The 26,211-nt window shown below is 40.1% G+C and overlaps 1 protein-coding gene across 2 annotated transcripts in view; it reads right to left on the minus strand.

Annotated features, from left to right (window-relative positions):
* The window catches only part of ift172 (intraflagellar transport 172), a 39,463-nt gene extending 15,709 nt beyond the window's left edge, over nt 1-23,754 (minus strand). For both annotated transcript variants that reach the window (XM_028440541.1, XM_028440540.1), the window contains exons 1-21: nt 23,612-23,754; nt 21,781-21,924; nt 21,570-21,682; nt 19,436-19,475; nt 19,273-19,338; nt 19,126-19,205; nt 18,902-18,989; nt 17,344-17,558; nt 17,135-17,258; nt 16,865-16,960; nt 15,986-16,147; nt 15,862-15,915; nt 7,198-7,301; nt 6,047-6,132; nt 5,852-5,964; nt 4,595-4,762; nt 2,492-2,628; nt 1,667-1,774; nt 1,406-1,490; nt 1,130-1,222; nt 767-844 (exon numbers count right to left, since the gene is read on the minus strand). In XM_028440541.1, the coding sequence (XP_028296342.1) occupies nt 767-844; nt 1,130-1,222; nt 1,406-1,490; nt 1,667-1,774; nt 2,492-2,628; nt 4,595-4,762; nt 5,852-5,964; nt 6,047-6,132; nt 7,198-7,301; nt 15,862-15,915; nt 15,986-16,147; nt 16,865-16,960; nt 17,135-17,258; nt 17,344-17,558; nt 18,902-18,989; nt 19,126-19,205; nt 19,273-19,338; nt 19,436-19,475; nt 21,570-21,682; nt 21,781-21,924; nt 23,612-23,650 (2,193 nt within the window). In that variant the 5' untranslated portion in view covers nt 23,651-23,754. The remainder of the gene's footprint in view (nt 1-766; nt 845-1,129; nt 1,223-1,405; nt 1,491-1,666; nt 1,775-2,491; nt 2,629-4,594; nt 4,763-5,851; nt 5,965-6,046; nt 6,133-7,197; nt 7,302-15,861; nt 15,916-15,985; nt 16,148-16,864; nt 16,961-17,134; nt 17,259-17,343; nt 17,559-18,901; nt 18,990-19,125; nt 19,206-19,272; nt 19,339-19,435; nt 19,476-21,569; nt 21,683-21,780; nt 21,925-23,611) is intronic.
* Nucleotides 23,755-26,211: the final 2,457 nt, after the last annotated feature.

Genomic DNA, 26,211 nt, shown 5'->3' on the forward strand with positions numbered 1-26,211 from the left:
TCCCACGCTCCTTTAACATACAACATGAATGGCCCTCATACACTCTCAAAAACATTTAATCTGCCCTTCAACACATAGGTGATCTTCTCCAGTGGGAGGGTTGACAACATCTGTTGTCTCCACTGATCCACAGCAGGTCCATGACTCAATACAGTGATATACATCTCTTAGCATTCAACAGGCTTATATTTATAAACATTTATGTAAATATGTATATTTCTCTGGGTATAAACCAAATAAAAATAGTCTACAGTCCAATATAAATTTCTTAGAAATTATTTTTTCAATGTCATCTCTTATTCCATGTTTTATTGTTTTAACAATTTAATGATTTAGTGTTTTAGTGTTTTGATAAAAATAAAGGCTGGTAAAACAGTTGCGTCCCTAAAACCTTTAGTAACGCAGTTTCCTCACCTGCTGTAAGTGAATCCGCCCCTCAGTGTTTTAACATTTCAACGTTTTAACTCGTGTGTTAATGTTTTAGCCTTTTAATGTTTAAATATTTTACTGTTGTAATGTTTTAACATGTTATTGTTTTAAGGTTTTAAAATTTTACTGTTTAATGTTCTAAAGTGTGTTTTTTTGTTTCAATGTTTTAATGTGAGCATTTCAATGTTTTAACATTGAAACATTTTAATATTTTAATGTGTGTGTTTTAATGTTTTAACTTTTAATTTTTTAACTTTTAATGTTTTAACTTTTAATGTTTTAACTTTTAATGTTTTAACTTTTAATGTTTTAATGTATTAATGTGATGAGTCCAAACCTTAGCTTCAGCCACTGTGATGCAGTCGTCCCACATGTGGAGCTCCTGGTACATGTCTATGGCTTCATCCACAGCGTTCTGCAGTAGGTCATTAGATTACAGAGGTCAAGGTCATTAAAGAGGTCAGAGGTCATTACATTACAGAGGTCATTATATCACAGAGGTCAAGGTCATTAAAGAGGTCAGAGGTCATTACATTACAGAGGTCAAGGTCATTACATTACAGAGGTCATTATATCACAGAGGTCAAAGGTCATTAAAGAGGTCAGAGGTCATTACATTACAGAGGTCAAGGTCATTACATTACAGAGGTCATTATATCACAGAGGTCAAAGGTCATTACAGAGGTCAGTGATGGTTCACCTGCTCCATGAAGTACATCTCAGCCAGTTTAAAGTTCTTATCCAACATGGCCACTCTTGCCTGGACCTGGTAATGAGCTGCCCCGTCTGCTGCCTGATCTCACACACGCACACACACACATGCTAGTGTTGTTATTATGTAAATACGACAATAGAACTTTATCACAGGAATAGAAACATTAATATTAGTATGTTGATGTAGGACTAAAACCATTCCCTCCTTCTACCAGCAGGGGGCAGTGTTTATCAGCTGTTCATAATGGTGGGGGTAACTCACCGTCTCCAAGGACACTCTATCAGCAATAGCGTTGGTTTGTCGTAGAAACCGAGCCGTGGCAGCGTCACCCAGCGCCGCAAAACACCTAAAAACACAACGGAGAGCAAAGAGGGAGGAGCTAGAATGTAGGAGGAGGAGTCAGAGTGACATCAGTGGGCGTCCAACACTAGGAAGAACAGTCTGGATACAGTAATTAAAAGCTGTGAATGAACTGAGACGCAGACGTGGAGCAGTGAGGAGGAGTGTGTGTGTGTGTATGACCTCTCTGCGATGTGCAGCTCATGTTCTTCTACACTCAGTCTGCTCAAAGTTTTCCACATAGCTTCAGTTTCTGCTGACATTTCTAGAGTCTCTAGAAACTCCACAGCTCTGAAACACACACACACACACACACACACACACACACACACACACACACACACACACACACACACACACACACACACACACACACACACACACACAATAATGAACACTGTGCTATGAATGAATGAATGAATGAATGAATGAATGAATTAATGAATGAATGAATAGATAATGAAAGAATGAATGGATGAATGAATAGATGAATGAATGAATAATGAATAATGAATAGATGAATGAATGAATAGATGAATGAATGAATGAATGAATGAATAGATGAATGAATGAATAATGAATAATGAATGAATGAATGAATAGATAATGAATGAATGAATGAATAGATAATTAATGAATGAATGAATGAATGAATAGATGAATGAATGAATAGATGAATGAATGAATGAATGAATGAATGAATGAATGAATGAATGAATGAATGAATGAATGAATGATGAATAGATGAATGAATGAATGAATAGATGAATGAATGGATGAATGAATAGATGAATGAATGAATAATGAATAGATGAATGAATGAATGAATGAATGAATGAATGAATGAATGAATGAATAGATGAATGAATGAATGGATGAATGAATGGATGAATGAATAGATGAATGAATGAATAATGAATAGATGAATGAATGAATGAATGAATGAATGAATGAATAGATGAATGAATGAATGAATGAATAGATGAATGAATGAATGAATGACGGTACCTGCTGTAGTCTCTATCATCCACAGCGGTTCCAAACTCAATGAGTCCTTCGTCCAGCGTGTAGGCCACGGTGTGGACGCCCTCCGTCACGATCACGTCCGTCCTCCCGTCCACACGCTCCAGGTTTACGATGTCTCCCTGAAGGACACGCCCACCACAGCAAGCCCCTCCCCCTCAGTGACATGCAGTACTGACGAGTTAGTGGTGTTCTACAGCAGCTGGTGATCGTGTTAACTGGTGACTGAGTGTTAGCTGGTCATCAGCTAACATGGACAGCAGTTTGAGCAGAACATAAGTTTATACTGGTTTATACTGGTTTAACCTGGTTTATACCAGTTTATACTGGTTTATACTAGTTTATACTGGTTTATACCAGTTTATACTGGTTTATACTAGTTTATACTGGTTTAACCTGGTTTATACCAGTTCATACTGGTTTATACTGGTTTAACCTGGTTTATACCAGTTCATACTGGTTTATACTAGTTTATACCGGTTTATACCAGTTTATACCGGTTTATACTGGTTTATACTGGTTTAACCTGGTTTATACCAGTTCATACTGGTTTATACTGGTTTAACCTGGTTTATACCAGTTCATACTGGTTTATACTAGTTTATACCGGTTTATACCAGTTTATACCGGTTTATACTGGTTTATACTGGTTTAACCTGGTTTATACCAGTTCATACTGGTTTATACTGGTTTAACCTGGTTTATACCAGTTCATACTGGTTTATACTGGTTTAACCTGGTTTATACCAGTTTATACTGGTTTATACTGGTTTATACTAGTTTATACCGGTTTATACTGGTTTAACCTGGTTTATACTGGTTTATCCTGGTTTATACTGGTTTATACCAGTTTATACCGGTTTGTACTAGTTTATACTGATTTATACTGGTTTATACCGGTTTATACTGGTTTATACCAGTTTATACTGGTTTGTACTAGTTTATACTGGTTTGTACTAGTTTATACTGGTTTATACTGAATTATACCAGTTTATACTGGTTATACTAGTTTATACTGGTTTATACTGGTTTATACCAGTTTATACTGGTTTGTACTAGTTTATACTGGTTTATACCAGTTTATACTGGTTTGTACTAGTTTATACTGGTTTATACTGAATTATACCAGTTTATACTGGTTTAACCTGGTTTATACTGGTTTATACCAGTTTATACTGGTTATACTAGTTTATACTGGTTTATACCAGTTTATACCTGTTTAACCTGGTTTATACTGGTTTATACCTGTTTATACCTGTTTAACCTGGTTTATACTGGTTTAACCTGGTTGATACCAGTTTATACTGGTTAAACCTGGTTTATACCAGTTTATACTAGTTCATACTGGTTTATACCAGTTTATACCAGTTTATTCTGGTTTATTCTGGTTAATACTAGTTCATACCAGTTTATACCGGTTTATTCTGGTTTATACTGGTTTATACTGGTTCATACTGGTTCATACTGGTTTATTCTGGTTTATACTGGTTTATTCTGGTTAATACTCATTTATACTGGTTTATACTAGTTTATACTGGTTTATTCTGGTTAATACTAGTTTATAATGGTTTATATTGGTTTTTACTGGTTATAGTGGTTTTTACTAGTTTATTCTGGCTTATACTAGTTAATACCGGCTTATACCGGTTTATACTGGTTCATACTGGTATTCCTCAATAAATCTGACTCTGATGAAGGAAGTTTGACAAGGTGATTGATTGATGATGAGGCTGACAAACAGCACCCAGCAGCGCTCAGCTCTACCCTTCCACCTCGACCGTGACTCAGGTGTTAGAGGGTCGTCTTCTGATCGAGAGGTTGGGGGTTCGATCCCAGTACCTGACTATGTGTCGAAGTGTCCTTGGGCAAGACACTGAACCCTAAGTTGCTCCCAGTGGTCGACTAGCGCCTTGCATGGCAGTCCTGTCCCACTGGTGAATGAGCTGATATGTAAAGCGCTTTGAGACTGTTTCAGTGTGGTGATAAAGCGCTATATAAATCAAGTCCATTTAGTCCATTTACCTCACTAATGTGGCCATAGGCATTTGTGTGCTGACCTTAATAGTGAATACGTTAGCATGTGCTAACCTTGATGGGGAACACGGTGACGCTCTCTGGGCTGTCGATGCTGTACCACACGTACAGGTTCCCTCTGTTCTGAGCCACTACCACATCACTACCAGGAACCCACTGCACGTACGAGCAGAAACTCAGCACAGACGTCTTTAGGCCCGCCTCCACGTCGTACAGATGGAGCTGAGACACACACACACAATCACAATTTTTACATTATCAACAGTACCAGTGATGAACAGTATCACTGTTCTTCTTACACTTGTTCTTGTTTTCTAATGCTTTTCCTCTTTTAAAGTGAACCTGTAGTGAATGTATGGAAGAAAAATTATTCTTTTTATAAAATGCACATTAAAAGGACTTTTTAGAACAATTTTATACCTTGGGTCATAAACTATGGAGAGCCTCCATTTTAATCAGGATATGACACACGCTAGGTGAAGCAGCTGTGTGTAACCCCTCCCTCAGTGATAAAGGTTGTATGTTAGGAGAGGATTAAATATCACCTTTCTCACTAACTTCCTGCTTCCTGCGAGTCTCCCTGCACGCACTCAGCATCACAATCAGCCTAACGGGCTAATAGAGCTGTTGGTAGCAGCAGAAACGAGCCATGGCTGAGTAGTTCGGTATTGGAAGAGCACAATTATGGTTAGAAACGGTGATGAAAGCTGCGTGAAAGGATATCTGTTCATTGATTGGATGAAGATCAGCACCTAAACCAACAGGTAAGTTCTCCTGAAAGAGTTCATCATTTAGTCATAAGGAAAAGGGAGAGAACAATATGGTGGGGGTGTGGTTAGTACCATGACACCCCTCATAATATCCCCTATAAACAGAAACGTTCTCTGAACACGTACATTTACTGCATTCAACCACCTTTTGTGAAGGAATTCTGTTCATTAGCTTAGCCTATTAGCCTATTAGCTTAACCTATTAGCTTAGCCCAGTGTCGTTATTTGTCTCAGAGACACTAAACAAATGTTTCTGTTGTTATAGCAACCATTGGCTTTACACTCCACCATTGTTCAGAAACTGTAGACCAACGAAACACTGTTGCTTAGCAACAGTTACAGGAATCAACTAACGTGTGTCATATCCTGTTCAAAATGGTGTCCCCGATCATTCTAAAAAGTCCTTTTAATGTGTGTTTTATTATAAAAAGGTGCACATATTTTTGTTATTAACATTTTCATTACAGGTTTCCTTTAAGAGGCTCCACCTTTTACCAGAGTCACTGCTCACTCTGTGTGTGTGTGTGTGTGTGTGTCTCACCCGTAGTTTCCTGTCTCTAAACAACAGTTTATGTCCCGTCTCATTCAGCTCCAACCAGTCGATCTTTGAGTCGTGGCTGATTATTCCCAAACTGTGTCCCGCGCTCAGGTCCACTGAAGAGGTGGAAAGCAGAGAGACCATGAGGCGTGTGACCCTGTCAGTGACTGTCAGTCGTCACAGGTGTGTGCTTCTCACCCACTGCAATGGTCTTCATATCGATGAGGTAGGCCAGTCTCTTGTTGTCCTCGGCTCCTCTGAGCTTCCTCTCATTCAGACGCACACTGGACACACAAACAAACACACAACTCGACTACATAACAGTGACGCAGCACATTTTAAAGAAATACATTTCATCTGACACCTGATAATACTACACGTATCATTTACAAAAAAAACATCAGCTAATTATCAAAGGCTTTTAAATCAGGACGTGTAGGAAAGAAACTGTAAACACTGAAACATTAACGAATAACTTATCACCACGTGCCCTTCAAAATAAAAGCTTCTGAATCTAACAACTGGCCTAGATGGGGCTCAGTTTGGACACTGTAGCTGTAGCAGAGTGACTAAGGATCCTTTGGATTTATTTGTGTCTCTGTTGTTTTGTGTGTTTTTGGAGTCATTTCATGTTTTTTTGAGGTGGTTTTGTATTTTTTTTCCTGTTATTTACAGTAATTGTGTGTTTTTGTTGTTTAATGTGTTTTTGGGGTAAATATTGTGTATTTTTCTGTTGTTTTGTGTGTTTTTGGAGTCACTTTGTACTACAAAGCTAGATAATTATATCCTGGATTTATCTCTGTTGGCTTTACCTAACCAAACATTGTCAGTCAGACAGAAGCTGTCCTATGAATCTAGATCACGACTCACTAAGTTAAGTGAGCTGATTTCAGCCTGGCTGCGTGCGCGCTCTAGTGACAGAGGGGGAGATTACAGCGTCAGACCAATCACAATCACTTAGAAACTGGAGAGCAACTTACGTTACAATTGAGGAATAATTCTTAAAAAAAAAACTTTAGTACTCGCTCAGATCTGATCCAGAACAGGACCTGATTCTGACCAGGATTGTTACCATGGTGATTTAGCTCCGTAAGAAGTTAGCCGGCTTAGTAAGACAACACACTGATTAAATCCCAGAAATTAGAGCAATAAGAGGGTGTATTTTTGTTGTGGTTTTCTATTTTTTCTGTAATTTATTTGTGTGTTTTTGTTGTTTTGTTGTGTGTTTTTGGAGTAAATATTGTGTATTCTCTATTGTTTTGGAGTAAAAATGTGTTTTTCTTGTGGTTTTGTATTTTTTCTGTAATTTATTTGTGTGTTTTTGTTGTTTTGTGTGTGACAGATGTTACCTGATGAGGTGAGGGTTCATGAACTCCGTTCGGACCGATCCCAGGATCTCATTGTTGCTGTACTCCACCAGGCTCAGCTCACCAGCGTTAAAGATCATACACACCTGAGCACAGTGTGTTTCAAACCATTTATTCATGCATTCACTCCACATTCACGTCAGCCTCTAAGAGGTTACAGAAAGCCTGAGGGCGTGGCCTAAATAACACCTGTCAATCATTGGAGTCGATCAGAGGTTTCTGAGGTTATTGTCGTTCTAAAACAGTCCTTTGTTGTCTGGGACACTCTGAGAGACTATCCTGTTCTGTTTGTCCTGTTCACTAACCAACCAGTGGAACCAGATGTTCTCCACCTCTGAACCTGTCTTCCTATATTCTTCCCACTGTCGCTAAATGCTTGTTCATGTGGATCTTGTTGGATTCTTTCTTTCTTTCTTACTATGGACTTTATATTTTGTTAAGCACTGAGAGGACTTTGTTGTAATTTGTGCTATATAAATAAAGTTCAGTTGTCTTTGTTTAGTGTCTGTCAGCAGGATTTTCTACATCAGAATTATCACAGGGGCCTCAAACAACTGTATCTGATCTAAAGGTCACATGATCAACATTCATGTAATAATAACCAATCGACTTCCGGTTTGGGTGAACATGGGATAGGGTGCGTCGTCTCTGTCTCCCGCAGCTACAACTTTGAAAATCTACTTTTTCCTTAAAACCCCCAACCTGTTTCGAGGGTTATAACTATTATCTAAACCTAAACCAGCCCAGAGAGATGTCGAAAGCTACAAAGTCGGCAAAAAAGACAGAAGCGGATGCCTCTGCGACTAATAGCGACACAGCGCTAACTAGCATAGCCGCCATGCTGGAGGCCCACAGAGCAAGCCTCGCAGCCGACTTTAAAGCTTCATTTGCCGCTTTGGAAATGAGACTTGAAAAAATACAGTCAACAATGACAGAGCAGGGTCAACGTACAGACTCTTTAGAATCCCATGTCGAGCTGCAAGACCAGCGGATCCGGGCACTGGAGGAGAAGTGTGTGGCACTTGAGGCTAACAACACCAAGCTAACGGCTAAGGCTATCGATTTGGAGGGCCGCAGCCGCAGAAATAACATTAGAATAATCGGCTTGCCTGAATCCATCGAGGGCCCCAGACCCACAAGTTTCTTCGCTGACGTTCTGGCAGAGATATTTGGTGACCAGATTCTACAGTCTCCTCCTGAGTTGGACAGGGCCCACAGGATGCTCACCGCCAAACCACAACCAGGCTCCCGACCGAGACCGGTGATAGTCCGTCTCCATCGCTATCAGACCAGGGAATTGATTATCCGAGAGGCCCGTAAAAGCCGAGGGAAGCTCCAGTACCGGGGGTCACCAATTCAGATCTTCGAGGATTACACGCCAGAGGTCGCCGAGGAACGGGCTAAATACCGTGTGGTGATGGCCCAGCTCTACAATCTCAACCTTCGGCCTGCACTCCTTTTCCCGGCCCGACTGCAGATTACCCTAGAGAACGGAGCGAGGAGGAGATTCTCATCTCCGGAGGAGGCCTCAGTCTTCGTGGCCGATTATCAACAAACCTCGAGGCCTGATTAGCTTAGGTGCTAACTCACCGGCCGTTGATGTGGGCTAAAGTAACCTAGCCTCCTTACAAGAGGGGGCAAAATTAACATTACACATCCGTAAACTGCTTGTTTCAAACGGGAACCTTTTGTGCCTTAGCACCAGTCAGTGTTTATTTGTTTTTTACTCTATTTGGACAATATACTTGGTTATCTTGTTTGCTTGGAGAGGTTTGGAGTCGTGTTGGACATTGTGGAGCTCAGGCCTGAAGCCTCACTGTTTGACTGTTCTGATGTGTAGCTGGATAATAGTTCATAGGATGATGTTGTGCTGTTAAGTTACTACATGGTGAGAAACTACTATAATTTTTCTATGTATATAATGAGGGAGGAATTGTGACTACAATTGACCATTTAATTTTCAAATCCAAGTGTTTAATGTATTGTATTTCAGTATCTCTTATTATTATTATTTTTATTTATTTTTTGTTATTAGTATTTTTAATTTGCTTTACTTTGTTTTCACCATGTTGTGACTATTTAATCGCTTCAGGTATTCAATATCTCTCAAATGTTTATACGTACATTGCACAAGATTATTTTATTTATTTATTTTACTTTACTATTATTATTTTAAATTTTACTTGTTTATTTTTCTTTTCATTATTTACTTTACTTTATTTAATTTTCAATTCATTGTTGCTATTGATTTATACTGAGTATTCAAAACCTCTCCCATATCTATCTACGCGTTGTACAAAAGTTATTAACATGTTCAAGGTTCACACAAAGGACTTTGGGTTTCAAACAGTATAAAGAAGCTGCAGAGCTGAGACAGACAGAAGAAGAGGAAAGATGACACAGAAAGGGAAGGTCGAAGAGTTGGGGGGTGGGGAAGAACCTCTTTACCTGAAACTGTTTACTTAGAATTTTGTTTTTTGTTTGTCTTCATCTCATGTTGTGCTGTCTCTGTGCAGAGGTTCACATGCACCTCTGGCTGCTTGCTCCCTGGAGTTGACCTACCAATCTACTGCTGGATGCTGGATCATGGCTAGTGTAGTCAATGGGGGTGCTGCTAGTGGACGGGCTGTGAGGATCATTTCACTAAATACTGGTGGGCTAAACGCTGCGATCAAACGTACGAAAATTATGACCCATATCAAAAACCTCAATGCCGACATAATGTTTCTTCAAGAGACTCATCTATGTAACGCAGATCACAGAAAATTAAATAGGCCTTGGATTGACAAATGTTTTCATTCTCAATTTAATGTGAAAACAAGGGGTACAGCTATATTGATCAGGAAAAATGTACACTTTAACCCAGATAGAGTACTAACAGACTCAAGCGGTCGTTATGTTGTTGTCACGGGGACATTATATGAAAAACAAGTAATCCTAGTATCAGTCTATGATCCCAATTGGGACGATCACAATTTTGTAAGCTCACTATTTGCTACCATTCCCAATTTAGACTCTCATCTGCTAGTAATGGGAGGAGACATGAATTGTGTAATTGACCCGATACTAGATAGGTCTGTCACACGATCAGCCACACCAACTAAAATGTCCCAGGCTTTTTTTCACATTTACGGCACAATACGGATTTATTGACCCCTGGCGACTCTTACATCCCTCCATTAAACAATACTCCTTTTTTTCTCATGTACACCGTTCCTTTTCCCGTATAGACTATTTCCTGATAGATAAAAAACTTTCCTCAGCAATTATCTCTACTCAGTACTTACCCATCACAGTGTCGGATCATTCCACGGTAATTTTGGACCTCCATTTTAGTATGAAACCAAAAGGATTCAGACATTGGAGTCTGAGTCCTCTTTTACTAGCAGATGTTGACTTTTGTAAGTACATCTCGGACTCTATTACATTCTTCTGTGAAACTAATATAAATAATGAAACCTCCCCGTCTATAATATGGGACACTCTCAAAGCCTATCTGAGGGGTAGAATCATTTCTTTCACTTCACATGCAAATAAATTACGGAGGTCCCGGCAAAAAGAGCTAGAGGAATCTATCGGAGACTTGGATAATCGATTGTCAAATACAGGTACACCGGACCTGTACAAAGAAAGAATAAAACTTCAACCCGAACTAGATCTCCTTCTCACCACTGAAGCTGAACAGCTCCTCCTTCGCTCTCGGGGACTAGTATATGAGCACGGGGACAAAGCTGGACGCCTATTAGCACATCAGCTTAAAACGAGATCCGCTTCGAATCAAATTATCCAGATAATGGACGAGTCAGGCTCCATAACTTTTGACCCGGACAAAATAAATAGGTCATTTTAGGTCATTCTTTTCCCAGCTATACACATCAGAATCTTTTTTTTGAAAATCTAGACCTACCCAAGGTCTCACCCGAAAATAATCTGAAACTAGACACTGCTATCACTCTGTCCGAAATGAAGGAAGCGATACAGTTAATGAACAGTAACAAATCACCTGGTCCTGACGGATACCCGGTCGAATTCTTAAAAAAAATCTCAGATCAGTTAGCTCCACTTTTACTCGACATGTTTAATTATTCATTTCAACCAGGCACCCTGCCACCCACATTAATGCAAGCTTCCATCTCCTTAATTTTCAAGAAGGGTAAAGACCCACTAAACTGTGCATCCTACCGCCCAATATCACTCCTTCCAGTAGATGTTAAAATACTCGCAAAACTATTAGCTCGTCGATTAGAGTCCGTCATCCCCCTGATCATTTCAGATGACCAGACAGGATTTATAAGAGGAAGACATTCATATTCTAACATAAGAACGCTCCTTAACGTCATCCTCTCACCATCCCCCTCCAATGTCCCAGAGGCCATAATATCTCTCGACGCCGAGAAGGCATTTGACAGGGTGGAGTGGGAATATCTTTTCTTTACCCTGCAAAAGTTTGGGTTTAATAGTAATCTTATCTCATGGGTCAAACTACTTTACTCTTCTCCTTATGCTTCAGTGTGCACAAATAATCAACGCTCTACGCCGTTTTCACTTTTTCGGCAGTTATCCCCACTGCTGTTTGCACTGGCGATTGAGCCGTTGTCGGCTGCTCTGAAGAAGAGAGCATAGAACATCGGGTCTCATTATATGCAGATGACTTGCTTTTATATGTCAAAAATCCTCTGAAAAGCATTCCTCATATCCTGACACTGTTGAACTCTTTCGGTCACATATCTGGATATAAACTTAACATCTCTAAAAGTGAATACTTCCCAATAAACCAGTCGGCCAAAGACATACCTCCCTTGTCTATTCCTTTCAAACCAGCCATCACAGGATTGAACTACCTTGGCATTACAATTACACACTCTATACGAACTATGCGTGAGAGGAATTTGACCTCATTGACAGCTGCAGTTAAATCAAATTTACAAAAATGGGACTATTTGCCGTTATCTTTAGCAGGTAGGATACAAATAATTAAAATGAATATACTACCGAGATATTTGTATGTTTTTCAATGCCTCCCGGTGTTTCTTCCCAAATCGTTTTTCACAGCCATAAATGGTATTATTTCATCATTCATCTGGGTTAATAAACGTTCAAGGGCCAATCGAACACTGCTCTGCAGGGATAGATCAATTGAGGGGCTGGGGCTACCCAATCTTATTGGCTACTATTGGGCAGCCACTATGAACAAGATTATAGCATGGTTCACAAGCCCTCACCTCAAGTGGTGCTGAAGTGAGTCCGTCTCATGTTCCTCATCTCTGTTGGCTTTGGCTTGCAGTACCTTGCCCCTCACACTGTCAGATTTCACTTCTAATTCAGTTGTTGTTGGAACTCACAGTGCCCAGCTCACAGTGCCGGCCTCCACCTGTCAGTGGATCACCAACTTCCTGACTGACAGGAAGCAGCAAGTAAGGCTGGGAGGCATCACATCCAGCACCCGGTCACTCAGCACTGGCGCCCCTCAGGGGTGTGTTCTCTCCCCGCTGCTATTCTCCCTCTACACCAATGACTGCACCTCAGGGGACCCCTCTGTGAAACTCCTGAAGTTTGCAGACGACACCACCATCATCGGTCTCATCAGGGATGGGGACGAGTCTGCCTTCAGACGGGAGGTGGAACAGCTGGATCTCTGGTGCAGTCAGAACCATCTGGAACTGAACCCACTCAAGACTGTGGAGATGACAGTGGACTTCAGGAGAAATCCCCCCCCACTCACCCCACTTACCATTCTGAATAGCAAAATGGCTACCGTGGACTCCTTCAGGTTCCTGGGATCCACAATCTCACAGGACCTGAAGTGGACCTCCCACATAGACACAACCAGGAAAAAGGCACAGCAGAGGATGTACTTCCTGCGACAGCTGAGGAAGTTCAACCTGCCCCAGGAGCTGCTGATAATGTTCTACACCTCCATCATTCAGTCTGTTCTGTGCACCTCCATCACTGTCTGGTTTGGATCTACAACCAAACTAGACAAACACAGACTACAAAGGATAGTCAGGACTGTAGAAAAGATCATTGGTGTTGATCTGCCCTCCATCCAAGACTTATACCTGTCCAGGGTCAGGAAATGGGCAGGTAGCATCACTGCAGACCCCTCACACCCTGCACACAATCTGTTTAAACTCCTCCCCTCCGGCAGACGCTACAGATCACTGTACGCCAAAACTACCCGCCATAAAAACAGTTTCTTCCCCCAGGCTGTCACTGTGATCAACTCTAAACAGTCAAAGAGTGTCAGACCTGGTTCTGTGAAATAACCTGGAACTAAACATAACAACCCTGGAACAACCTGTCACTGCGAAATGTTCATGGACATAATTTTTTCATTTAAATGTTCACCTGCACTACTGCACTATTATCTTATTATTATTATTATTGTATTTTTATTTTATTTCATTATTATTATTATTATTATTATTATTATTATTATTATTACTATTATTATTATCTTGTTATTTTTATTTAGTTTGCACATATTAGTCTAACTACTCTTATATTTATGTTTATACTTCTTTTTTCATTTATTTTTCTTTATTTTATTTACTTTTCTTTATTCTAGTTGATTGTTATTATTTAATGTTATACTACCTGAGAGAGCACAGGTCACCAAAAGAAATTCCTCGTGTGTATTCATTCACCCCTGGCCAATAAAGTTGATTCTGATTCTGATTCTGAACTCTTAAAATTTGGGCACAAATACGGCATCACCTTGGATGTCTCACTGTCCCTCTAGCATCTCCTATTTGCAATAATCATCTCTTTATTCCAGCGAAGACCGACTCACGATTTGCCACCTTAGAAAAGAAGGGATTATGTAATTTGGGAGACCTGTACATGGATGGTGTGTTTGCAAGTTTTAATCAATTAATCTCTACTCTTAACCTACATAAATCAGACTTCTTCCGGTACTTTCAACTGCAGAACTTTGCAAAAACGCACACTACATTATTCCCACAGACTCCAACACCCAGTGGAATAGGCTAAAACCTTAACAAAAGGCCATGTTTCATTCTTTTATAAATTACTCTCTCCTATGAGCGAATCTATTAATAAAATCAAGGTACACTGGGAGTCAGAACTACAACTTAATTTCTCTGAGGATTTCTGGGAGGGGCCTTGAGGGCTGTTAACTCGTCGTCCAATTGTGCCAGACTCCCTCTCATACAATTTAAGGTCCTGCATAGATTACATTATAGCAAGGAGAAACTTTCAACGCTCTATCCAGACACCGTTGACCAAAATTGCAATAGATGTTCTCAAACCCCATGCAATCTCACTCATATGTTTTGGTCATGTCCTAAACTGTCCACATTTTGGCAACTATTCTTTAAAACAATTTCAGATGTTTTGGACATTAATATACTTCCTACCCCACATATTGCCATTTTCGGCAAACCTCCAGACGACCTTCGTACTACGAATATTCAAAACAATGTCATAGCCTTTGCGTCCCTTATTGCTCGTAGAAGAATCCTCTTGTTATGGAAGTCTTCCCAACCACCTTCAGTCAAAGTTTAGTTACGCGACATTCTCTCTCTTCTTAAACTTGAAAAGATCAAGTTCTCACTTAGAGGCTCATCTAATAGATTCTACTCCCACTGGAGACCATTGCTCTCCTATTTGGATGGGCTCCCAGCTAAGGAAGTCTGTTTGTAAGCACCCACTGTGGGCTCATGTGAGCACCACTTCTCACTGTGTCGGTCCACTGGCGGCAGATGACCCCCCCAGCACATATTCATTATAAAATATGCCAGCATGGCGGTTCCGCATCAACAACCAGGGAGTGGGCAGCCATCGATATTCATTCTGTACTGTTGTTGACAGCTATTCAGGCAGGTATGAGGATGCGCACATGCATGGTTCATGTGTAGATGTGTAGCTGCACATGTGCACTTAAATATGTGTGGACATGTGTATGTGTGGGGGTGTATGTGCTGTGCAGAGCTAAGTGTATATATGTATATGTACTTTTTCATATCTATTTTGTAGTCATATTTGCACGGTAATTATTTAAGAGGCTCAGGGGTTTGGGGTGAGGGGAGGGCGGGGCTTTCTTTGTTTTGTTTGGATCAAGTTTTTGTCTTTTTTGTCCAAATTGTTCAATTGTATAAAAAGAAAAGAAATTGTACGCTTTTGTATACAGTTATATCTGTGACTTGCATTTCATAAATAAAATTATAAAAAAAAACAATCAGAGCATTGACACAGGGAACAATAAAGAGTTTGTGTTTCTGTTGTTGATGCATTTTTCAGTTATTTGTGTGTTTTTGGACTCATTTGTTGTGGTTTGTATTTTTGTCTCTGTTATTTATTTGTGGTTTTTAAGTAAATGTGTATTTTTTTTATTGTTTTGTGTTTTCGGAGTCACTTCAAGTAATTTTGCATTTTTTTCTGTTATCTATTTGTGTGTTTTTGGAGTAAATATTGTGTATTTTTCAGGAGTATTGTGAGTTGCTGTGGTTTTGTATTTTTTTCTGTTATTTGTTTGTATTTTTGTTTTGTATGTTTTTGGAGTCATTTCATGTGATAACAAGCTGCCAGTTTTCTGTGTCTGATCCAAACCTTCCCTCTTTTAAGTCCCTGTTGTCTTTGGTCACATGACCAAACACTGCATCTGATGGGTCAGCGCGTTCTTACCGACTCATTCTCAAAGAAGAACTTCTCGTTTCCTCCTGAGCCGGGCCAAGGAACCTGTAAGAGAGAGGTGGGCGGAGTCAGTGCTGAGGTGTGTGATGGCGGGTGGTACCAGTGGTACCAGTACCTCACTCAGCTTGTTGGTGGTCATGTCTCCTAGCAGCAGAGTGTCAGAGGTGTGAGCTACCAGGTAACGGTCCTTCCCCAGGATCTTCACCTCCTCGATCTCATAGCCGTAGTAGGACTTTAGGACCACCCGGGTCAGCGTGGACAGGTTCTTCACTATCACCTGGAGATACAGATACGTTTAGATTAACATCCTAAACTATCATCATCTGTCAGCTAAATGTAAAAACTCAGTCCCTTTTTCATAGTCGACATATTTTGAATATTTATCTCAGTTTTCTTTCATTTGAGACAGATGTTCTAGATCACTGTATGTGATGAAATGTGTACAGAACACATGAAAAATAAATCTAAATGTAAAATTTGAATAAAAATGTTAAATGTACATTTAAATGTTACATTTATATATAAATCTAAACTTTAAATCTAAATGTTAAATCTTAATCTAAATGTTAAATGTAAATCTAAATGTTCAATCTAAATCCAAAAGTTAAATGTAAATCTAAACGTAAAAATGTTCAATCTAAATTTAAACGTTAAATGTAAATCTAAATGTTAAATCTAAATTAAAAAATGTTATCTAAATATTAAATTGGTGGCCAATTGTAAAGATAAATGTTTAGAAAATATACAAAGTGGGCAGGTCAGCGCCTGTCAATCACTAAGCCCCGCCCACACCACAGACTGGGGCTCAGTGAGTGAGGAGAGGGGAGGAGCCAGAGACATAGTGGGAGGGCTCTAAACTGCCCTCACACTGTTTAACAGATGTACATGTAGATTCACTGAGAGTAGCACCATGCTGTATGTAGTACACTCACTTTAACCAGTGATGAAGACACCGAGGATGAAGAACACCTTGGAGGGTGGTGTGTGTGTGTACCTGGCTGAGGCCCGTGTAGGTCACCTCAAACTTGTTCCTGTAGATGGTTCTACGCAGGCAGCAGTCAAACAACTCTACACCTCCACACAGAGTGCCCTGAACACACACACACACACACACACACGCTGCCTGTGTAGCATTGTGTAGCTCGACCTGTTACATCGATGCTTCTATAGAAGTTATCTCAGCTGAGGAAACACCAGATGGATGAGCAGTCTGTGGGAATCAGACTGTAAGGACAGTGTGTGTGTGTGTGTGTGTGTGTCTCACCGCACAGAGCCGTGAGCCGTCCTTCTTCCAGGCCAGGCTGGTGATGGTGTAAAGGTTGGTGATCTCTTTGGGCTTTGCTTCATCCCACAGTCCCCTTCGAGGGGCCCAGTTAAACACACGCAGCCTACACAGACACACACACACAGACACACACACACACGTTTAAACCCACACTGAGAAGAGCTGGTTCAGGGCGTGGTCTCACTGACCGGTCGTAGCTGCCCATCACCACGGATTGGCCGCTGGGGCTAGCGGCGGCCACGCTGAACTCTTTCTCTGATCGATCTCTGCTGTGGTCAAAGGTCTGCAGGACTCCGCCCTCTCGGCTGTACGCCACCACCTTCTTGTCGGCTCCGCCCACCATGAAACTGTTAGTGCCCCATGCCAGAGCGTAGGGCGGGCACGGGTGAGTCACCACCTTACCCTAGCAGGGGCAACAGGACAAAGAGGGTTTGATTAGAACAGTGGTCAGTCCTGTCTCCATCCAGGAGGTCAGTGTGGACATTGTGGAGGAGTACAAAAACCTGGGAGTGGTGATTGACAATAAACTGGACTGGGGGAGGAACACTGACTCCCTCTACAGGAAGGACCAAAGCCTCCTCTATTTTCTGAGACGCTGAGGTCCTTCAACATCTGCAGAAAAATGCTGAGGATGTTTAATGAGTCAGTGGTGGTGAGTGTGATCCTCTACGCCAGGGGTGTCCAATTCCGGTCCTTGAGGGCCACTATCCAGCATGTTTTAGATGTTTCCCTCTTCCAACACACCTGATTCAAATGATTAGGATCGTTATCAGGCTTCTGCAGAGCTGGATGAGGAGTTGATCATTTGAATCAGGTGTGTTGGAAGAGGGAAACATCTAAAACATGCTGGATAGTGGCCCTCGAGGACCGGAATTGGACACCCCTGCTCTACGCTGTTGTTTGCTGGAGGAACAGACTGAGGGTCACAGACATCAACAGACTCATCCACAAGGTCAGTGACGTTGTGGATTAAACTGGACTCTGACAGTGGTGACAGAGATGAGGAGCCTGTCCAAGGTGAAGACCATCTTGGTCAATGAGTCCCACCCACTTCATGATGTGCTGGTCAGTCACAGAAGCACCTTCAGCCTCTTTAGAACCTTCAGCACCTATAGAACCTTCAGCACCTTTAGAACCTTCAGCACCTATAGAACCTTTAGAACCTTCAGCACCAGGCTGATCCAACCACAGTGCTCCACAGAACGCCACAGGAAATCATTCCTGTCTGTGGAGATAAAACTGTATAATTGATCACTGTAACCACAACTTGATTGTTGTAAATATATAAATCATATTTGTATATTGTTATTATTATTATTATTATTATTATTAATCTTACTTTATTTTTCTACTACTGTAATGTGTGTGTATCTGATTCTTATTTTTAACAGTCTTTTACTTAATTATACACTTATTTATTGTTTATTCTTTCTTTTGTCTTTGTTAAACATTCTTATTCTTTCATTTGTGATTTTTTTCTTAAGTGGCTGTAACATAAATAATTTTCCCCTGAGATTAATAAAGGAATTCTGATTCTGATTCTCAACATGTTCAACCCTTTAGCGACCCTCCAAAATAAAGGTTCCAGAGAGCGGGGACCCTCCAAAATAAAGGTTCCAGAGAGCGGGGACCCCCACTGTATCTAAGGTTGAGAACCCCTGGGTTAGCTTAGCAGTGCTTGCTAAGCAGGGTCAAAGGGTAAAAAGGCAGAGCTTTGCGTGTTGGTAATAATTATGAGAAACAAACCTGGGACTCGCCCGAGCCTTCGTCATCGAAGAAGTACCGAACGATTGTCCCGTCAGCGTGACCCGACATGAAGCCTTTAGCTGAAACACTGACACACGCACATAGGAGGGAGGTTAGAGTGGCATGTGTGGTGTTCCACAGGGCTCAGCGTCAAACCCATGCCGCTTCTAACAGCTGAGCTAACGCTAGCTGAGCTAATGCTAGCTGTTAGCGTGTGTTCTTACTTTGACGTCAGAGACACGATGTAGGACTCGGTGGTGTAGAGGGTGGACGACTTGTTGGTCAGCGTGTTGGCGAGGCGGACCTGTGACCAATAGAGGTTAGTCATGTGACCAACATGTGGTTTGTGTCCGGGCACGTGGGCGCCTCACCTTCCCCTCGGCCAGTCCGTAGACGATGGTGTTGTCAGTGGGCCAAAGGAGGCGGGTAACGGAGCTCTGAAACACAAACACTTCCTCATTGGGGGGCGCAATGTTTACCAGATAGTAACACACGTGACCAGCAGGGGGCAGCAGAGATACAGCTGATACTCACCGTCTGGATGAACTTGTTACTGATGGACTTTTTATCTCCCCTGTGGAGCAGAGCACAGTCAGTGTGTTTGTTCACATGCATGCACGTTCTCAATGGACCCTTGAGACTGACGTCACGGCACATTAACCCAGCGCCGTCTTGGAAGATGACGGGCCCTATACGGATGCACCTGCGTGGGTGTGTTTACTTGAATAATGGTTATTTTTTGGCTTATTGAAAGCAGCCCACGTGATCAACGATTGACCTCAATATGTCTGAGAACACAGATTATGATGACACTCTACCAGAAGCTGAGAGAAGTCAGTACAAGGAGAAACTGGGTCTGATCGGTGAGAATAAACCCTACAACGTTCCTGTTGACAAATGGAATGAAGATGTGTCTTATTTCCTAGGAGTGACTCATCCTGACATCATCTTTACATCTATAGCTCATACACTATAGACATATGAAAAGTTAAGGGACTGGAAGTTTACAACCAGTTTGTTTGTGGCTGCTTTTATTCATAACAGACTCCATGTGGTTAAATCCAGGGTAAGTAGGTTAATTTTTCATAATTCATCTGTAATATGAGTGTGTAATGCTGGGTTTTCTGAATCTGAGCTATTTTATTGATGACATAAATTTGTGTGAAAAATAGATCTGCACACCTGGATCAATGCAAATAAAACTATTTAATTTCTGCAGCTTTTGGTTAAAGGACCTTCATCAGGGTAACAAACAACATGGTGACAATGACCAGGATGATGTAATACAGTTAAAACACCCAAACACAGCACAATGGTTTACCATCACTGTGGAATCTCTACTTTGCTATGTACAGTCTATGGTTTTAAAACCTTTCCTGGGGTGTCTTATTCTTCCATCACGCATTGCCGTACATCATGTGATCTGTGAGGTCATGTGGTCTATTACTAAAGTTCAAATTGAATTAAACACATATACAGAGCCTGAAATAAATAACCCCATTAATCACGTTTATGCCTTATGATAACCTTATCTCAGAAAAAAATCTAAATAGTTTCAATTTTTTTGCCTTGCGTGTTGGTGTTTTTCACATTTTTCATGCTTTAGTTGATTTTCACCCCAGTTTAATGGTGCAGTCTGCAACTCTTATAAAAGTGACTTTTTGTCATATTTGCTAAAGCTGTTACTATGTAAGGACGGCTTTACCTGAAACTAGTAGTTTGTGTGAAAAAAACAGCCTCATCGAGCCTTGATTTACATTATGTTTGATTTGTAATTGTTACACTAAAACTCTGTGGTGCATGTGTTGTTCATGTGTGTGCAGCAGTGTGGCTGCTGTAAGTGACACTGTGTTGCTGCTGCTGCTGAGGTGTGTGTACATTGAGAGAGCGAAGCGCTGCAGTAATATGCTTTTAACAGAGCATGTTACATTCCTGTGATGTTGCTGTTGGGCTAACGCTAGCTTGTTAGCTCCTCTGAGGGAGGGACTTTGGAAAGTTTGGAGGCAGGGCAAGAGAGCAGCGGGGAGGGAGAAGGAGAGCGATCTGAGAGTTGCGGACTGCACCTTTACGTAAGTGTCTTCATCATATACAACTAATTTTAAAATTTTTATGCCTTACTATAGCCTTATCTAAACAAAATCCAATTTTTTTCATGCCTTGGCGCTGACAGTTTTTATAGAATTTTTAAGACAATTACAAATACAAAGTCAATTATCTGAACTCAATTACAAATTAACTATGATTACAACAGCAACAGATTTTTTTAAATACAATTAAAACTAGAATATTTTGCATTCCCTGAAGAAAAAGCACATGAGGATGCATAACTGAAATGCACCCCTATTTGGCTGTTGGAAAAAATATAACCTAACCCCTAAACTGACAACGTGACAAGGATCAAAGGAATGCCACCAGCCAATCAGGACCCAGCATCCTGGACACAACCATTGCTATGGCAGCAGTCGCTATGATAACCGTTGCTGTAGAAACCACTTTTATGGCAACCATTGCTCGCTATGGTAGCTGTTGCTACAACAACCTATGCTATGGCAATTATTAGTAAAAATTAGTGATGCCTTCTGCATCCTCACTGATTAAAATTAATTATCAATTACACAATTACAAATATAATCGACCCCAACCCTGACAAACACACACACACACTTACCACTCCTCTCCAACTCGATACACAAATATGATGTTGTCGGACTGAGCGATGGCAATCTTTGTGGAGTCTGGAGAGAAAACCATGTCTGTGACCGAGTAGCTGTCCTTACCGAGCTGAGGAGAGAGCACAGGTTACGCACACGCACACACACACACACACACACACACACACACACACACACACACACACACACACACACACACACACAAACCTTGGGCTCAGCAGGTTTGGTAGAGAACTTATCTCGTCTCTCTCCGTGTTCATCATAAAGCAGAACGACTCGATCCACTGAACAAACGGCCAGTCGACTGTTGTTAGGAGACCAACACATGCACACGACCTTAGCAGCTCCATCCTGTTACACACACACACACACACACACACACACACACACACACACACACACACACACACACTTGTCACTAAAGATCTCAAAACAAAATCATTCATTTTAAAATAGAATAGAATAGAATCAACTTTATTGGCCAAGTAATGTATGTTATACACACGAGGAATTTGACTTGGTGAACTGTGCTCTCTCTAATAGTGTAACATTAAATAATAACAATTAACTATAAAAATATATAAACATAAATATAAACAGTAGTTAGACTAATATGAGCAAAACTAAATAAAATAATATAACAAGATAACAATTAGAATATGAGATAATAATAATAATAATAATAATAATAATACTAGTAATAATAATAATAATAATAATAATAATAATAATAATAATAATAATAATAATAATAAGAGAATAGTGCAGTAGTGCATTGATGAGTAGTGCAGGTGAACATTTAAATTAAATAGTATGTACATTCTCAGTGACAGATTGATCCAGGGTTGTTACGTTTTTCATGTTGTTTTCAAGACTTAAAGGATCCTCCACTATTTTCATCAATGTGTTCTAAAACCTTCTAAATGTCCTCATTAGTAGATCTATGTCTAACAATTTTGCACCATATTTGTTTTATTTCCTTTTATAAATAGGACAACTTTACAGTTTTAGAGCCTGTGTTCCTCCATCTTGAAATCATGTGACTGATGATGTCACACGGCCCCACTGCCTGTAAACATCCCATTGTTTTCTATTGGAGTGAAACATTCAGCCTGGTTTTTAGGTTGTTTAGCAGATTTTTCAGTCAATATAACAACTTGTGCTGCTTTTGGTTGGTGTAAAAAACCAGGAAAAGTTAAAAATGTTGACGTAAACCACTTTTTTTTTTTTTACTGAAAGAGGATAAAAACAGTTGTGACAGTTCCAACTCTGAGGTTTGGTACACAATGAAGCAGAGAAGAAGAGCTCTCCCAAGGGACCTTTACTCTTCCTTAAACAGTGCGCTGACATGCTCTGGTGGCTGAAGTTAGTGAATAAATTATGCACGGTTAAAGACACTCAAACCCTGAGGATAGAAGGATTTTTGGGTGAGATTCCTTCAACAATGGATGTTTACAGATGGAGGAACACAGGCTCTAAAACTGTAAAGTAGTCCTATTTTTAATAGTTAATAAAACAAATATGGTGCATAATAAAGTGTTTTGTTAGACATAGATCTACTAATAAGGACATTTATAACACATTTAAAAACAGTGGAGGATCCTTTAACACATCATGAGTTTATAATAACACTTAGTTCCACAGAACAAGTTTATTGAACTATTGTAAACAATGAGTGAGTTGAACAGAGAACATATTTGTATAATAACAGTGATATATTCAGGTGTGAAGGTAAATATGGTGTTTTTCTGTAACCAAGGGCAACCGCAGCAGAAAGAACACCAGGTTACACGGAAACCTAAAGAGCTGTAACACCTGCAGCACTATTAGAACACTTTAAAGCCCTCATAGCACGAATTAACATGTTCAATTAGGATCAAATACCTTCTACACATGATGTTAGCGGCTTTTTTAATCTGCGGGTCTTTTGGAGCTTCTACGACAGGAGGTTTTATCGCCATAAGCGGGTGATTTGTAGCGGGAAAGAAGGTTAGCACAGCGCCGATTAAACGTGTAAAAACAGGTCGTGTTTATTCACCTGAGGGCTGAGGAGAGTCTTTAGATACTTCAGCTGCATCTCACTCAATAAACACGGTCAATAAAAGCACAAGGACCGAAAAAAGCTTCACAGTTTACACCGTTAGCAGCTCGGACGCCATCTTCATAAACAGAGCCACCGTCTCCATGGTAACAGCGAGGAGGCGCGGTCTGAAGGTGTGGCCTGGAGGTGCGTTTATAAGCGTGGGAAATTCAACGCTCAGCCAAAACATGAGCACATTTTCCAGATATCCTCAGTTATCTGGATCAATGATCCTGATCATAGTACATCATCATTGACACTTTAAACCACACGTGTCAAACTCAAGGCCTTTTAAATCATCCAACTCATCCCACAGGGGAAAGTAAAAATGGCTAAAAAAAAACCCAGTATAAATGACAAAATAATGTATTTGTGGTTTTCTCAGTAGGGTTGTAAAGGGGTGTAACATATATGGAAAATCTCCACGCAAACATATTTATTTAAATCATAGTATAACATTTCAACAGAATAATTTGAAAGTAGAACTTGATAATTATCCAAGTGGCAACCTCTGCCAACCCCTCCAATATTTGCAGGGGTTGGCAGGTTTCTCATGCATGTATTACACAATGGAAGTCCTTTTAACTCTAAAATTGTAGCAGTCAAGAGTGGCCAAAAAATGGGCAAATAAAGATGAATCGGGTGGTGTGTAATGACAAAAGGTAGCTTTAATGGGCAAAATGTGGCAAACAATAGTGAAAACATGTGGAAGAAAAAGAGGCAAAACGTGGGAGTAAAAAACAAATGGTATTTAATGGGCAAAAGTTGACTTATTTGGATGAAAAGTGGCCAAAAAAAATGGAAAAAAAGACAACAAATGGTGACAATGATGATGATGATGATGATGATGATGATGATGATAACTCAGAGGTTTTCTTCATTAGTGGTTCAACGTGGTCACACACACATACACACACACACACACACCTTCCACCACTGACTTCACTCATTGCTTTATTCTCAGACTAATAAACTGGTTTCCTCCTGACAGTGGTAAATACTGGCTGATGCTGTGGTGTTAATATTTAGTAATGGGACGTGTGCAGACGTCAAACACTCCACTGAAGTAGGGCTGGGCGATATATCGAGATTCAAGATCTATCAAGTTTTCTTTTTGGGGGATATAAAAAATCACTACATATGTACATATATTATGGCTGACTTTGTTTTAAAATACTTGTTTTAGGAGTTGTTGAAACTGAAATGAAAAGTTGTAAATTAGAGTGGACAAAACAGATAGAAAAAGTGTTGAAAAGGGTTCAAAGTGTCAATATTGGAACAATTCGTTTAAACTGGCAAATAATGGCATGACAGAGGGTGATTAAATGTTAATGTGGTTAAATTAAACTGTTGTTAAACTGAGGTTAAAAGTGACAATAATGGGTCAACATATGTGACATTAGGTGTAAAAGTGGTAGAAATGGTTTATAAGTGCTCAACATGTCTGGAAAGTGGAAAAATGTGGAGAAAAGTCATTAAAATGTGATGTAAAAGTGTCAGAAATGGGAGAAATGTAGCAAAAATACATTAAAAGGAGCAAAAATATGGCAAGAAAAAGTGATGAAAATAGGTTAAAATATGGTGAGTTTGGTGGAGTTGTAGAAAAAGGGTAAAAATAAGCAAAAATGGCTCAAATTGTTAAAAAAAAAAAAAAATTCTGTTTCTTAAAGGCATTCAGCGACCCCCTCCCAGTGTCTCGTGACCCCAAATGGGATCCTGACCCCAAAGTTGTGAAACCCTGCACTAAACAAGCCACACCACAAAACTCACTCACACGTGCTGTCCCTTAAAGGAGAAAAATCCTGAAGTGGAACATATTGATCAGCTGTTTGTTAATAACCTAAATTTTATTATGTCAAACTTTATTTGAATAAAAATTATCCGGATTTATATCGCATATATATATCAATATTTTGGTCCGTATTGCCCAGCCCTGCACTGAAGACGTGAGCTCGGCTGTTAATATATCAGCGTTTGATGGTTTCACATTAAGGAGCAGTGGCTTACAGGTTAGGGTTAGATGGACTCTGATCTCTGTCCTCATGTGAAACAGAGAAAAACAAACTCTGAGATCCATTAAATGTCTGACCTTTGACCTGTGGTTGTTTTGTCACACATGATTGGATTTTGAATCAATCAAAAACAAGGTCGATCACATGATAGACCTTCATCATGTCCTCAGAGTGGAGCTCTGACCACTTTATATACGGGTCACTGCATTTATTTTAGTCAAAAAAAGATTTAAATGTATAAAAAGATTAAAAATATGAGGTAAGTTAGTATATATGTGCATTCATTTGGATTTCTTTTTCTTTTTTTACTCATTAAATGACTTCTGTAATTTATTGTGTTATTCAAAGTGTCCAAATGTGATGTGGTGAAACTGAAATCATGACGAGTTTTCATTAGGTAAACATCAGGAGGAGATGGCAGGACACACAGACATTTGGTTCTAACCATTAAAGTTACAAATTGATCAGCTCTGCTCTCTCAGCCAATCAGCTGTCTCTGTAGAGTGTGTGTGTGTGTGTAGGATCTATTAAAGGCCTCCCTGTCCT

Source organism: Gouania willdenowi, assembly GCF_900634775.1.
Source record: "Gouania willdenowi chromosome 24 unlocalized genomic scaffold, fGouWil2.1 scaffold_320_arrow_ctg1, whole genome shotgun sequence".
Classification (NCBI taxonomy): domain Eukaryota; kingdom Metazoa; phylum Chordata; class Actinopteri; order Blenniiformes; family Gobiesocidae; genus Gouania; species Gouania willdenowi.